Genomic DNA, 16,751 nt, shown 5'->3' with positions numbered 1-16,751 from the left:
GTTGGTAAAAAGTTTCCGGTCGACATGTCTGGATGTTTTGCGGCCCCTTTAAATATAGTTCACAAAACTAAGCGTTCTCAACGAATGTTGCCGCCTATTTCAACTATGTCAGAGCGTCCTCGAATCTTCCATAGCGTTGTTGGCAGGACAGCCAGAGCACACAAACGCACGCTCACCCTCTCACACACACACACACACACACACGCTCATACACTCACTGTCTCACACACACACAAACACGCACACGGCAAACTCGTATACACGCACTCACACACAAACACGCACACACACGCTCATACACTCACTCGCTCACACACACGCTCACACACTCACTGTATCACACACACGCTCACACACACACTCACTCTCTCACACACTCACTCTCACACACTCACTCTCTCACACACACGCTCACATACACTCACTCTCACACACACTCACTCTCACACACTCACTGTATCACACACACGCTCACACACTCACTCACTCTCTCACACACTCACTCTCTCACACACTCACTCTCACACGCTCATACACTCACTCACTCACACACACACTCACTCTCACACACTCACTCACACACGCTCATACACTCACTCTCACACACGCTCACACACTCACTGTATCACACACACGCTCATACACTCACTCTCACACACTCACTCTCACACACACGCTCATACACTCACTCTCACACACACTCACTCTCACACACTCACTGTATCACACACACGCTCACACACACACTCACTCTCTCACACACTCACTCTCACACACACTCACTCTCTCACACACTCACTCTCACACACACGCTCATACACTCACTCACTCACACACACACTCACTCTCACACACTCACTCTCTCACACACTCACTCTCTCACACACTCACTCTCTCACACACTCACTCTCACACACGCTCATACACTCACTCACTCACACACTCACTGTATCACACACACGCTCACACACACGCTCACTCTCTCACACACTCACTCTCTCACACACTCACTCTCACACACGCTCATCACACTCACTCACTCACACACACACGCTCTCTCACACACACACGCTCTCTCACACACACACGCTCTCTCACACACACGCTCTCTCACACACACACGCTCACACACACACTCACTCTCTCACACACTCACTCTCTCACACGCTCATACACTCACTCACACACACACACACGCTCTCTCACACACACACGCTCACACACACACTCACTCTCTCACACACACTCACTCTCTCACACACGCTCATACACTCACTCACACACACACACACGCTCTCTCACACACACGCTCTCTCACACACACACACGCTCTCTCACACACACACACGCTCTCTCACACACACACGCTCTCTCACACACACTCGCGCACTCTCACACACTCGCGCTCTCTCACACACACGCGCTCACACGCTCACTCTCTCACACGCTCACTCTCTCACACGCTCACTCTCTCACACACTCACTCTCTCACACACTCACTCTCTCACACTCACTCTCTCTCACTCTCTCATACACTCGCTCACACACTCACTCGCTCAAACACTCACTCTCTCACACACTCGCTCTCTCACACACTCGCTCTCTCACACACTCGCTCTCTCACACACTCGCTCACTCTCTCACACTCACGCTCTCTCACACACACACTCGCTCTCTCACACACTCACTCTCTCACACTCACTCACTCCTCACTCTCACTACACTGCGCTCATACACTCACTCTCTCTCCACACACGGCTCACTCTCTCACACCTCGCTCTCTCACACACGCGCTCTCTCCTCGCACACTCGCAGCTCTCTCACACACTCGCGCTCTCTCACACACTCGCTCCTCTCTCGCACACTCTCGCACTCTCTCTCTCACACACTCACTCGCTCATCTCACACTCACTCTCTCACACTCACTCTCCTGCGCTCACACTCTCACCTCACACTGCGCTCACACTCTCCCTCTCACACACTCACTCTCTCGCCTCACACTCACTCTCTCACACTCCTGCGCTCTCTCACACTCACTCTCTCACACTCGCTCTACACACTCGCTCTCTCACACACTCAGCTCTCTCACGCGCTCACTGCCTCTCATCACTCCTCCTCTCACACACTCACTCTCCTCACACCACTCGCTCTCTCACGCACTCCACTCTCTCACACCTCACTCACTCCCACTCGCTCTCTCACACACTCGGCTCTCTCACTCTCACACACTCGCTCTCTCACACACTCGCTCCTCTCACCTGCGCTCTACACTCTCTCTCTGCAGCTCATACACTCACTCCACACACACTCTCTCTCTCACACTCTGCTGCGCCTCCACTCTCATCACCTCCCGTCGCTCACACCTCACGCTCACACTCGCTCTCTGTCAGCTCCTCCTCACATGCTCTCTCACACGCTCGCTCGCCTTTCACTGCGCTCACTGCCTTCGGCTCCTCTCACTGCGGCTCTCTCCACTGCACTCTCTCACGCCCTCGCTCTCTCACTGCGTCTACACACCTCACGCACTCACTCTCTCACACGCTAGCAGCTCATCATCTCACTGGGCTGATGCTGCTCTTGCCTTCATGCGGAACGGACTCAATAAAGGCACTAATCATCGAGATGAATGGTGGCTCATCGATAATCGGCCCACTGGACACTTTGAATGAATGGACGAATGAATGGTAATGGACTGATGAATGGATCGAATGAATGGAATGGAACGGAATGGATGAATGAATGGAATGATGACGAGACGAATGAATGAATGGACGGATGATGGAATGGAATGATGAACCATGATGGATGGAATGGACGGATGAATGGATAATGAATGGATGATGGATGAATGGAATGGAACGGATAATGGATGAATGGAATCGATGAATTCGGATGGAATGAGGACGGATGAATGGATGATGAATGATCATCGTGCATGGAAATGGATCGTTGAATCGAATGGAATGGATGAATGGAATGGATAATGGATAGAATGGAATGGCGGATGATGGATGATCATCATGGATGAACGGATAATGGATGAATGGAATGATCATCATGAAAGGATGAATGATGAATCGTGGCATCGAATAGAATATCGATGATGAATGATGAATGGATGAACGGATGATGAATGGAATGGATGATGGACGGATGATGATGAACGGATGATGGAATGAATTGAATCGAATCATGGAACGGAATGATCATGGACAATAATGGAATGATGGACGGATGTAATGAATGAATGGAATGGAATGAATGGATAGAATGAATGGCATCGTCGACGGATGAATGAATGGACGAATGGAATGGATGAATGGAATGGATGGACGGATGAATGAAGGAATGATGGACATGAATGGATGATGCATGTAATGAATGCATGGATGTCATGACACGGATGGAATGGAATGGACGGAATGAATGTCGAATCGAATGGATGAGATCAACTCGGCTGAATGGCATGCATGGCATCGAATGCATGGATCATCGACAGTGGACTCTCGGCATGGGTGAATACGGCTGAATGAACGGCAGCTCATCGAACGGCATGAGTCGACTGATGTCATCAAATGTCATCATCCTCGTCATCATCCTGAATAATGGACGGATATATATATAGATGGCTAGATGAATGGACGGACGGACACATGGAATGGACGGACGGATGAATGGAATGGACATGATGGATGAATGGAATGAATGGATCGGATGATGAATGGAATGAATGACATGGAATGGACGGATGATAATGGAATGAACGGATGAATGGATGGACGGATGAATGGAATGAATGATGGAACGGAAATGAATGAATGGAATAATGGACGGACGAGTGGAATCATGAATGGAATGGATAATGGAATGCGAATAATGGAATGAATGAATATGGATGAATCAATGGACGGAACGAATGAATCATGGAATGATGGAACGGAATAGAATGAATAATGGAATGAACGGAACGGATAAATAGAATAATCGAAATGATAACGATAGAACGTAATGGATGAATGGAATAATGAATGATAGGACAGATGGACGGAATAGACGGAAATGGATGAATGAATGAATGATAATGAATGATATCATGGAACGGATAAATCATCATGAATGAACGGACAGAATGGAAAATGAATGGAATGGATGAATATCATGGAGTCGAATGAATGTAATAAATGAATAATGATCATGGACCATGGCTCTCATACATGGACTCCGCTCGGATCCTCGGCTAATCATGGCATCACCTCATCATGGGTCGATCACATCATCATAATCATGCCGACCAGCTAATCGCCATCACTGCGTGCTGGACTCACCATCGCCGAACTAGGACTCATATCATTGAACGAACCGCTGCGGCTCTCTCCATACGCCGCTCGCTCGGCTCTCTCCATGCCGCACGCTCATTTCGCTCGCTCACTCTCTCACACACCGCCTTGCGGCTGCTCTCTCTCTCTCACACACCGCCTTGCCTTGCGCATCCTCTCTCTCCCCACACCGCATGCTTGCGGCTCCACTCACTCTCTCTCACACACACCGCGCTCACTCACTCTCTCTCACACACACCGTGCTCACACTCTAGCACATGCTAAACCACCGGCTCACTCACTCTCTCACACACGCTCACACACTCACTCTCTCACACGCTCACTCACACACACGCACACACACGCGCTCATACACTCACTCTCTCCCACACGCTCATACACTCACTCGCTCATTCACTCTCGCTCACACACACGCTCATTCTCTCTCGCTCACACACACGCTCACTCACTCTCGCTCACACACACGCTCATACACTCACTCTCTCACACACACGCTCATACACTCACTCTCTCACGCACGCTCATACACTCACTCACTCTCTCACGCACGCTCATACACTCACTCTCTCTCACGCACGCTCATACACTCACTCGCTCACGCACACGCGCGCTCGCTCTCACGCACGCGCTCTCACACACTCACTCTCTCACACACGCTCACTCTCTCACACACACGCTCACTCACTCACGCACTCACACGCACACACACAAACGCGCTCACACATGCTCATACACTCACTCACTCTCGCAAACACACACTCTCACACACCTATATATATATATATATATACACACACACACACTCGCACACACACACATATATATATATTATAGAAACACACTCTCTCACACACGTCTCTCTGTGTCCCTGCAGTGGCGAAGGACGCGCCCCATCAGAGTGTAATGACCCGTGTGGTGTGTGTGTGTGTGTGTCTGTTAATGTGGCACCATATGGCCCTCAGAGAGACGGGCGTCTGGTCTCTTTGGGTGTGCTGTCCTCCGCGAGGGCTCAGGGCGCTAAAACTGACAGAAGGACGGGTGAGCGGTGCCACTCCACTGTCCATTAGTGCCACGGCTGCCTGGTCACCGCCCAGACCGCCCGCTGCCATCACGGGGAGAGATCGTGTGTGTGTGTGTGTGTGTGTGTGTGTGTGTGTTTGGGAGGAAATTGGGTCTGAATTATAACAAGATGTGCTGCTCCATGTGCTTCTGAAGTAACACCATAGTTACATATGATCATGTTTCATGTACAGCAGAATGGCTCACTATTGTAAACTTACTTTGAAATCACACTGAACGTTAAAATGAGTTATGAGCCTCACTTTAATGCCGTTAGCATCTCGGTAATGAGCATTATTTACCTTTTTAGAGCTCATCATTGGGTGGTTTCAGCACCACAGGGGGTCGTCGAGATGCCCGGCGGCATTAGTGTGTGATGAAGTGACTTCGACCAATGGGCCTCGTGTAATGCGCAAACTCTGTCTTTCAAACGTTAGCTGATAATGCTCCAGCGTCATTGAGATAATTGTTTTTTAATAACGGATTTTAAATGGAGCGATACATCACGCGCCGGAGCCCCGCAGAGCAGTGCGGCACTGTTATTTTATTAACGTTAGTTATGAAGCTTTTGGCTCTTTATTAGCATAAACATTTTCTTTAGGAATATGTGTAGGCAAACAAGGGCAGATTATTTCCTAATATCAAACATCATTCGAACAGGACATATATTAGACCGGAGGAAAACTATATATTATGGACTGACACACACACACGTGTCCGGAGTTGCACTTTAATTATTGTCACTTTATGAGGTCTGCTACCTCAATAACTGCTGTGTGCATAGAAAACTATCTCATAGTATGTATGTTTACGTTTAGCATCTTTTGCACTACTGTGTACTTGTCGGCGCTGCGCAGTGTCGCTCGCTCGCTCTCTCTCTCTCGCGCGCGCGCAGTGTCTCTCTCTCTCTCGCGCGCGCAGTGTCTCGCATCTCTCTCTCGCACGTGCACTGTCTCATCTAGCGAATTATATATGTGTACGTGTACTATAGGTATGTTATTTAGTCTGTGTAGTCTCATGTGGTTCTGGGTTTGTCCTGTGTTGTTGTATGTAGCACATGGTCCCGGAGGAACGTTGTCTCGTTTCACTGTGTACTGTACTAACTGTATATGGTTGAACCACAATAAAAACTATGTGTGTGTTTGTGTGTGTGTGTGAGTGTGTGTGCGCGCGCGAGTGTGTGTGCGAGCCAGGCACGGCGTTATGGGTGGGCCTGACGGGCCTAGGCCCACCCACTTTTCAACAGGCCCAGTGTTCGGGTTTGTTCCGATCAGAGCATGTGAGCGGAGAGCGCATTTCTGAATATTCCGCTCTGCTCGCTCATTCTGCAGGGTCGCTCGCTCAACCCAGAATGGCCTGCTGGTTCGAACTTCGAAGATATGTGGAATAAGGCCTCCGACTATTTTTTTCCCCCCTAGTCGACTAAGCCATTAGTGGACAAATCGCCTCTTTATATTAATTTAATTAGGCTACTAGGGCAGGTTATAGCCTATGGAAGCTTGTTTCCGCCATAGAATAGCCTAAAACATTTTAAAAGATAATTGCGACCTTTTTATCTTGCAATTCTGACTTTATTTCTCAGAATTGCGAAATAAAGCCGCAATTGCTTCTTTTTTTTTTTTTTTTTTTTACCCATAGTTTATATCTCACAATTCTTCTGACTTTGTAACACGCACTTTATATCATGCAATTCTGCTTTTATATCTCCCAGTTGCGTAGGCCTATTATAAAGTCAGAATTGCGAGATATATAAACATGCAATTATGTGAAAAAAGCCAGAATTTCAAGCTATATTTCTCGCACTTTATATCACGCAATTCTGAGATAAAAAGTCAGAATTGTAAGATTAAAAAAAATCGCAATTAAATTTTTTATTTTTCAGTCTGTGGCGGAAACGCTCCAGTTCTCGTGCAATGCCATTGATCGTGCCGGCATGTGTGTGCGTGTGTGTGCGCGTGCGTGCGTGCATGTGAGTGTGTGTGTGCGAGCGTGTGTGTGCGTGCGTGCGTGCGAGCGTGTGTGTGCGTGCGTGCGTGCATGTGAGTGTGTGTGTGTGCGCGAGCGTGTGCGTGCGTGCGTGCGTGCGTGTGTGTCTGTGGGTGTGTGTGTGTGTCTGTGTGTGTGTGCGCGAGCATGTGTGTGCGTGCGTGTGTGTGTGTGTGTGTGTGTGTGTGCGTGAGCGAGAGCATGTGTGTGTGATTAGATAAGAAGTTATGCTGAAATTTCTCTGCTGGAAAGTTTGAGCAGGATTGCTGATTGCAGCATAATTAAAGTGACATGCTGATTATTATATCTCACTAACAGCCCGTTACATCACGCTGCACAATTCTACAATCACCAGCACTTCTATCAACTGTAAAATTATTTGAAGTCCACATGAAGCAGCGTTCGCAACCCATTTCACCTTTTATTTTGAGATATTCCATGAGGAAAAAATGATTTATTCGTGGTGACATGATGTAACGTGTCTCTGTGTCATGTGGTTGACATAAGAGGGCTTGATGACGTCATCTGAAAAGGAAAGTCGTTTCGGAGGCGGAGCCAGTAATTACATTTTGATGCAAGAGGAACTTCTTTTGGAATAACATACTCAACGGATTTAGACCAAGATGGCAAATGGGGATAATTTTATAATCTATGTTGTTTACTTTCGTCTAGTTGTTGTTGTTGTTGTTGTTGTTGTTGTTGTTGTTGTTGCCGCCGCCTCCTCCTCATGAGAAGTCTCACGTCATTGGCCAAGTTCAAACACGAGTGATTGGCTGATATATCGGTGCTCGCATCCCTTCAGGTGTCATACTGTGTTCTCTAAAGCCCAAAATATATATTTTTATTGTTGATATTATGTGTAATAAATCTGTATGAATTGTACACAGCAGTGCTGCTCTTATGTAATCATGTTGATCCCTATAGAGGGAACACGCAACACACTGATGTTAATATCAATCATAAATGTACTCTCGGATTCGATGTGTGTTGCATAATTGTATTTATATGTAGCTAATTCATGTTGCTTTAAAATACAGCAACAACACACACAAATGCGCCGCACACACACACACATTAGTTTGTTCGCCACGTGTTGGTACCTCTAAATACATTGATTGTGCTCAATATTGTGGCCAACCGTCGAGTGTTTCTCATTTTAAGAGGCTTCCTTTTCTGCCACATCTGTCGTTGATCAGCGTGCATCTCAGCGGGCGCGAGTTGATCTAGTGGAGTTTTAATCATGATTATATATTATGATATTGCATTAAATCCGTACTTAATAACGATAATCATCATGGGTCCAGCCGACTGACGGTGCTGGTATAATTGTATTGGTTCATCACTCGTGTGGTGACTAATATTCATTTATTTGTTCAAAGCGAATAAGTACAAGATCAGGGATCTGAGGTCCAAGATGAAAACAGACTAGTTGGTCTTGAGGAAGCCCTGTGTGATTAATCCGGTTTGGGGGTCATGTTCACAAGGCATCGATGAGAAGCGTTTCTTAAGGGCTGTTCATACAGGATGTGTTCAAAAACAGATATTGTAGATATTTAAGTCTTTAAACACTTTAAACTATTTTTAACACTTTAAGCTCGGATGGTCTCGCGTGGGAAAACAATAATAATCGGCAAAGTATTAATAACTCGTCTTGAACTCAAATCAGGTAATCATCAAATATTCATGTGTCATATGTCGTTGGAAAGCTCTAGAAAAGTAAAATGCAACCAGCATATTTGTTTTACTCACAGATGAAAATATAGCGAGTAACAGCTAAATATATGTCTTTGATAATTTTGTTGGTGTTGCTTATATGCCGCGTTTTCACTTTTAACTTCACGGAAATTTAAACGGAACATAAAATGTCACACATGATTATTTAGAGTCTGTGATTATCTTTCAATGGAGTCCACACACAAGATAATCAGATGTATAGATCATTAGATAATCCACATGAAGCACAATGTTACATATGACCACCAGGAGATGGCGCCAAATACACGACACAGACTCTATGATGACTCAAATGACACAGAATGAAACTCTGAAATGTGTTCAGTTATCGATGTTCTATTGTGAATAAAATATTGGCTCATGTGATTTGAAAGTCTTTTTAGTTTTCATTTTATTCAAATAAAAAAAAAAACGTCCCTACTTTTCCGAAATTCGGGTTGTATACAAAATACACTTATATTAAAGACACATTCTCTTAAAGCGAGTCTAAATATATTATATGTTGCTTCTCATTTAAATGTTTCTTGTTTTAAGGATTTCTAGACAATTTAAATTGAAAACAAGACAAAAACACTTGATAATAGGAGTTTCTGCAGTGATTTTCTTTACTGAATTAAACTTAATTAAAAAAATGTTTTCCTTTTAATTCAGTGAATGTCATTTAGAGATATTTTTAAAAGATGATTTTGTCCTCTTTATTGTTATTAACTCTTTCCCCGCCAGCGTTTTTAAAAAAAAGTTGCCAGCCACCGCCAGGTTTTTTGACGATTTTCGCTAAATTTAATGGCCCGCAGAATATTTTCTTCCATGAATATATGAAGATGCTATATATCAAAATAAAGATCTGAGCCTCTGCTTTTAGGCAAAAAAAAAAAAAGATTTTATTTTATCTTCATTTGTTCTTTTTTTTTTATTGCTACTTGAACAGAGGTAGGTTTTGTCAAAAACAACATATCGGACAAAAAGTTGAGAAAAAGGAATTTTTATCAAACAAGTGCACTTCATGTTTGAGACGATTGCAGTCTGTTTCTTTGATCAAAGAGTTGCGTACTCTTTCAAAATATGCGTGCGGGTCTTCCTTACCGTATACCACCTTAAACACGGATACCCGGAAAATTCAGTGTTTGGCGGGGAAAGAGTTAAGCACATTTAAATAACCTTTTAACTCTGGGCGTAAGCTGAATAATCTGTTAAGAGCTGATGATTAATCGTTGCAATAATCACCGAATATTCGAATAATCATTAGATTAATTGATTATCCAAATAATCGTTAGTTGCAGTCTGATTTTCAGCAGTTTCTCAGGGTGAGAATCTCCGAATGTATCATAATCTATAGCATTAAAAAATTCAAAAAGTTTTCTTTACAATGATACCAAACACTTGACCCTCCTTGTTTTAATTTTATTTATTTATTTATTTGTTTTAATTAGTGGGTATGCCACTGAAACCAGAAATCTTTAAAAAACACCTTCAGAGCGTAAATGGTGAACTTGACACGTCATCTTATACACGCAACACTCATGACGCAAAATGCTGAAAAATCTGCAAGACGTGATGCAACAATCCCAATTAATTCCTTTTAATCATCACTAAAAATATCAAAGCTAATTATAAAAATCTAGATTAGACCTCATTAATCAATTAGTTAGTTGTTGATCAACTAATCAACCATCCTGACTCATCTCTGAACATGCAAACATTGACTTGAGTTGTGTTTGTCCATTTTTTATCTCTTAGCCACTGTGCCAGCGTGTGCCCGCTGTGGCTGGCATTGGCGTGAGGTGCCAGCATTCTGCGGCGGCACCGTTTGCGGATGACTATCGGCCATGGACGGGTCAGGACAGCCTGGCGCAGGACGACCCAGAGATGTGGGATCTTCTACAGAAGGAGAAAGACCGACAGTGTCGCGGACTGGAACTCATCGCCTCTGAGGTGAAAAACTAAGTTGGGCAGTGGCTGCCGATAACCGAATAATCAACCGATAGTTTTTAAAGTTGATAACTGAATGGAAAAAATAACACTCAAATTAAAATAGTGCTTTATTTTTTAAAATAAACAGTACTGACTGAACCATGAAAATGTAATGTAATTTTTTTTAATTAAATAATATATAAATATTAATACATATGAACAAATATTCATATTTTAAAGACGCCGTTTTTGTCCACAAGAGGGCGCCACATTTGCATAAACCATTCAGCAGCCTTATATTATTGCAAAGAACATTCTTGGCTGTTAAATGGAGCATTTCATTTTCAACTAATGTGCATAAAATAAATAGTTTTAATTGGTCCATAGTCTCAAATGTGGCGGGAAACGCTTCAATAGACAGTTCACGTGGTGTTGCACTGATTCCTCCTCCAGACTCAAGCTTCATAATAACAGCGAAATATCACATTGTGTTTTATTCAGTACAGTTGTATGTAGAGTCGCAATATTCGCAGAGGTATCCGGCTCAACTCGGGGGTGAAGCGGCTCCGATTAGCAGCACCGGTCAGGGGCTGTTCAATCAGACACAACAGACTGGAACCAAACGCGAGGATCTCGAGACACACAAGTTGAACATCTCAAAATGAGGCGGAGGTGGATACATATTGATCAAAAAAGTGACGATAAAAACACGTAAACGTCGGCTTTGCGTTAATACACCACTAATGACCTGATAACTGAATGCTAGTGTTAATTTTGTCAGCTGTTTTTTTTTTTAAGCATAATCTTAATCCTTTGTCAAATGTCCTTTTTTAGTTTGTATCGTATTTAGTCGACCGTATCATATTTGTATTTTTAGTCAAGTTTTAGTTGGCGAAGTCTGGGCTTTTTAATTTAGTCAATGAAAACTGTTGATGTTTTAGTCATATTTGAGTAACATTGTCATTTTGACATTTTAGCCATAAGAGTATTATTGAGAAGCATCTTGTCTATCCAAAACCTATATATATATATGTTACATTAATTTACATGTCACGCTTCCGTATTAAATTAACTATTAAATTATTGATGAAATAAAGATCGCCAAGCTGTGATCCGTGTGTCTGTCAGACACTCGAGCTGCAGAATCATTATAGTTTTATATGATCTCAAGTTACGTTAAATGACATCAAGCGAATATTAACGGAATTATTTTATTATTATTGCCGAGATTTGTAGTTATAAGTGACAATCCACCGAGTGCAACGCTTGTTAGCATTTTCCTAGAAGGCACCCGCCAGAGTTTTGTTGACCGTTCGGAGGCGGCACGAAATTTGATGGAGGCGTCCACCTAGTAATTCTCTATTCAGGAAAAACCCTCTTGGCAAAACATTTAAACAACTCCTAATCTGAGAAACGATTATAAGAGACGCAACGTCCAAAATCCCCCACCAACTGTAAGGGGCTGTTCACACCAAACGCAATCCATTTGTTCTATGTAAACACGTGCTAGACAAACATCTTTGTTTCCCTTTGTTTTTGTTTATTCATTGTCTCAGACAGGAGCGCTGTATTTCTTTAGATGATGTGTCTAATTAAAAATAACTTTAAAAAGCATCTTTAGCTTTCTGTTACACTGCATTAGTCTCGCCTTTATTAGCCCAAGAACGTGATCGAGCTGATGTCATCGTATTACAGGGAGGATAAAAACGTTTAATTGAAATCGGATGCGTTTCTGATTTGTTTTTGTTTCTCTCGGCTGCGTGAAGATTTTTAAATTGCTTTCTCACGACACTAGCTTTAAATATGCAACTTAGCTGGATAACGAATGCATGAGCATGACCAGCTGGATATAAACGAATGCTAATAGATGCTAAAACAGTCATGACATTTAAACATTTGGTTAGAACTTGAGTGCATTTCTGTCACATTGTTCTAAGCACTTGAGGTTAGCTTTAGTGTTAGCATCCTCTTAGCCTTGTCGGCAAACATACTGCTGTTCTTTATTTGCAGAGTGCAGTCTCGCGTGTCAAACACCACTAGGCATCAGTGAAGTGACATCATTGTTTTTATTTCACCTCTAGAGGGCGCTCTCATGCTGTGTAACGACAGCGGACCCGTCCGAGCCGCTCCAGCACTGGACGCAATGGGGGGAACTATCGGTTTGGATTTTTACCGCTAAACGATAGTTCCGGAAATCTGTTAACGGTGCCGTTTCATTATCGCGCAGTAACGCGCTGACGCGGTGCTTCATTATCGATACAATGCCATGATGAATGCATGCCGTAATCAATGCACAAGGTGGTCCAATGAAATAAGAGTATGCAAACTTTTATTTTGGTATCTTTGCGTTTTGATGTTAAAGTGACTTGACATGGTCATGAGGGCTGTTGAGCATCACAACTGTGAAAACCCAAAGATTTTTAGCAAAAATATGCATTCATGTACATGCATTTATCTGTTTTTCTGGTCACATTTTAGAGGCTGTTTCACATTTGGATGGCCTTACTGTGCTGGCACATGAACAGAGACCCACACACACGCACGCACACATACACACACACACACACACACACACACACACACACACACACACACACACACAGCCAGAATCATTTCTTTCATGTCTCAGATTCTCTCTTTTGCTTCATCTTGTTCTTAATTTCTATTTAAAGGGGGGTTTATCAACATTTCAAACACTGTACATCTGTATTGCCGGAGCATTTGCATTACTGTGATAAATGATGTGAACGGAGTAAAAAAACAACAGTTCAAATAGAATAAACAACAATTTTATTAAAATAAAGATGGAATAAAATGGTGCAATGTGTGCACGATAATGAAGCGCCGCGTCAGCGCGTTACAGCGCGCTAGTGAAGCGCCGCGTCAGCGCGTTACAGCGCGCTAGTGAAGCGCCGCGTCAGCGCGTTACAGCGCGCTAGTGAAGCGCCGCGTCAGCGCGTTACAGCGCGCTAGTGAAGCGCCGCGTCAGCGCGTTACAGCGCGCTAGTGAAGCGCCGCGTTACAGCGCGTTACAGCGCGCTAGTGAAGCGCCGCGTTACAGCGCGCTAGTGAAGCGCCGCGTTACAGCGCGCTAGTGAAGCGCCGCGTCAGCGCGTTACAGCGCGCTAGTGAAGCGCCACGTTACTGCGCGATAATGAAGCGCCACTTCAGCGTGTTACTGCGCGTGAGTTTGAAATAAACAAAACCAACCTCCTCTGATATTACAGCTTCTTTTTCTGTTAAAGCATAATTTTCTGTACAGCTGCTTTGATATTATGTGTTGTGAAAATAAATATGACGTGACTTGACCTCCCTACGTTAACCCTAAACCTAACCGAGAGTGTCAGAAAAAGCAAATGTGAGATGAAAAACACAAAAGCATAATTTTGTGTTGCTTTTATGACACTTTGGGCTCACATGTGGACTCGCGTGCTCTTCGGGACTCGTACCCGCTCCTTTACATCACAAGTGCAGCGCTCTGTCAGTTGAGCTCCTGCGCAATTTGACACTTTAACAAGCTTGTTAAAAGTGCACTTGCGCTAGTTAAAGTGTTTAGTGTGTGTGTGTGTGTGTGTGTGTGTGTGTGTGTGTGTGTGTGTGTGTGTTTTTATCTTGACAGAATTTCTGCAGTCGAGCAGCTCTTGAAGCTCAGGGCTCCTGCCTCAACAACAAGTACTCTGAGGGTTACCCAGGAAAAAGGTGTGTAACTGTATCACTATTTGTTGATCGTACTTTATATTCAAGGTATATTCCCGGTTATCCGCACATCTTATCATGTGACTTGTTGAGGGCATTACCACGGAGACGTAGCGCGTGTGGAGGCTTCACGCTATTCTCCGCCGCATACATGCACACAACTCACCACACGCCCCACCGAGAGCGAGAACCACATTATAGCGAACACGAGGAGGTTACCGCATGTGTCTCTACCCTCCCTAGCAACCGGGCCAATTTGGTTACCCCATATGACCCTACCCTCCCTAGCAACCGGGCCATTTTGGTTACCCCATGTGACCCTACTCTCCCTAGCAACCGGGCCAATTCGGTTACCCCACGTGACCCTAGCAACCGGGCCAATTTGGTTACCCCATGTGACTCTACCCTCCCTAGCAACCGGGCCAATTTGATTACCCCATATGACTCTACCCTCCCTAGCAACCGGGCCAATTTGGTTACCCCACGTGACCCTACCCTCCCTAGCAACCGGGCCAATTTGGTTACCCCATGTGACTCTACCCTCCCTAGCAACCGGGCCAATTTGGTTACCCCATGTGACTCTACCCTCCCTAGCAACCGGGCCAATTTGGTTACCCCACGTGACCCTACCCTCCCTAGCAACCGGGCCAATTTGGTTACCCCATGTGACTCTAACCTCCCTAGCAACCAGGCCAATTTGGTTACCCCATGTGACTCTAACCTCCCTAGCAACCAGGCCAATTTGGTTACCTAACGTGACCCTACCGTCCCTAGCAACCGGGCCAATTTGGTTACCCCATGTGACTCTAACCTCCCTAGCAACCGGGCCAATTTGGTTACCCCATGTGACTCTAACCTCCCTAGCAACCAGGCCAATTTGGTTACCTAATGTGACCCTACCGTCCCTAGCAACCGGGCCAATTTAGTTGCTAAGGAGACCAGACTGGAGTCACTCAGCACGCTCTGGTATTCGAATGTGAAGCTCGTTTATTTGCAAAAACACTTGCATGAATTATTCAGTTAAAATGTGTGTTTGTTTTTAGCTGTTAAGTGTCTAAATCATCCTTTTATTATAATAATAATAATAATAATAATAATACATTTTATTTATAATGCACTTTACATTTCAACTAAATCTCAAAGTGCTACAGTAACAAAGAATTTAAACACAGTTCCAGGAGAAATAACACAAAATCAATAAATAGCAATAAAACACCAGAAAGATAAAAATAAAATCATGAAAGTTAAAAGGCCTTTTGAAATAAAAATGTCTTTAGGCCCTTCTTAAAAACCTCCACAGTTTGTGGAACCCTTAGGGTCTCTGGGAGGGCGTTCCAGAGCCGTGGGGCGACTGCCTGAAAGGCCCTGTCTCCCATAGAGAAGAGTTTAGTCCTTGGTTGGTACAGGCAGTAGGTAGAGGTAGAGGAGCGGAGGTTTCGTGTGGTGTGAGAAGTTCAGTGAGGTAGGCAGGGGCAGTTCCATGTATGCACTGATGGGGAAGGAGATTTTGTACTGAATTCTGTGTTGGATGGGCAGCCAGTGTAAGAATTTCAGGACAGGTGTGATATGATCGTATTTGCGCCTCCTCGTCAGGACCCGTGCAGCGCAGTTCTGAATATGCTGGAGCTTTTACAGGCTTCTGCCAGGGATCCCGACGAGGAGGGCATTACAATAGTCCAACCTGGAGGAGACAAAGGCATGGATCAACCTCTCAGCATCCGGGAGATTTTAGCGGTGCGGATGCCTTTCTAGCTGGATGAGATTATAACATAATTAAAGAAACCGCCTTTACTGACTACACATGACATGAGTTTGAACGATTGTTTACATCTCACAGGTTGACTTAGTCTATCAGATGCTAGCATGTGTGATGTTTATGTGTTACGATTATAGTTTCAAAACATGTATTTTAGCAAAAATCCCAAATCCCCGTGTGTTTTCAGGTATTACGGTGGCGCTGAAGTGGTCGATCAGATCGAGTTGTTGTGTCAGAAACGAGCGCTGGAGGCGTTTGATCTGGATCCGGCA

At 44.3% G+C, this 16,751-nt stretch overlaps 1 protein-coding gene across 1 annotated transcript in view; it reads left to right on the top strand.

The window, feature by feature from the left end:
- shmt2 (serine hydroxymethyltransferase 2 (mitochondrial)) overlaps positions 1 to 16,751 on the top strand; it is a 52,007-nt gene that overhangs the window by 13,734 nt on the left and 21,522 nt on the right. The window contains 3 exon segments of the mRNA XM_052130698.1: positions 10,854 to 11,048; positions 14,647 to 14,726; positions 16,667 to 16,751. The exon segment at positions 16,667 to 16,751 is cut by the window's right edge and continues 116 nt beyond it. Of these exon segments, the coding sequence (XP_051986658.1) occupies positions 10,854 to 11,048; positions 14,647 to 14,726; positions 16,667 to 16,751 (360 nt within the window).

This window comes from Xyrauchen texanus, chromosome 7, assembly GCF_025860055.1.
Source record: "Xyrauchen texanus isolate HMW12.3.18 chromosome 7, RBS_HiC_50CHRs, whole genome shotgun sequence".
Classification (NCBI taxonomy): domain Eukaryota; kingdom Metazoa; phylum Chordata; class Actinopteri; order Cypriniformes; family Catostomidae; genus Xyrauchen; species Xyrauchen texanus.
Note: the sequence above shows the minus strand (reverse complement) of the source record. Positions and strands in the feature narration are given on the sequence as shown.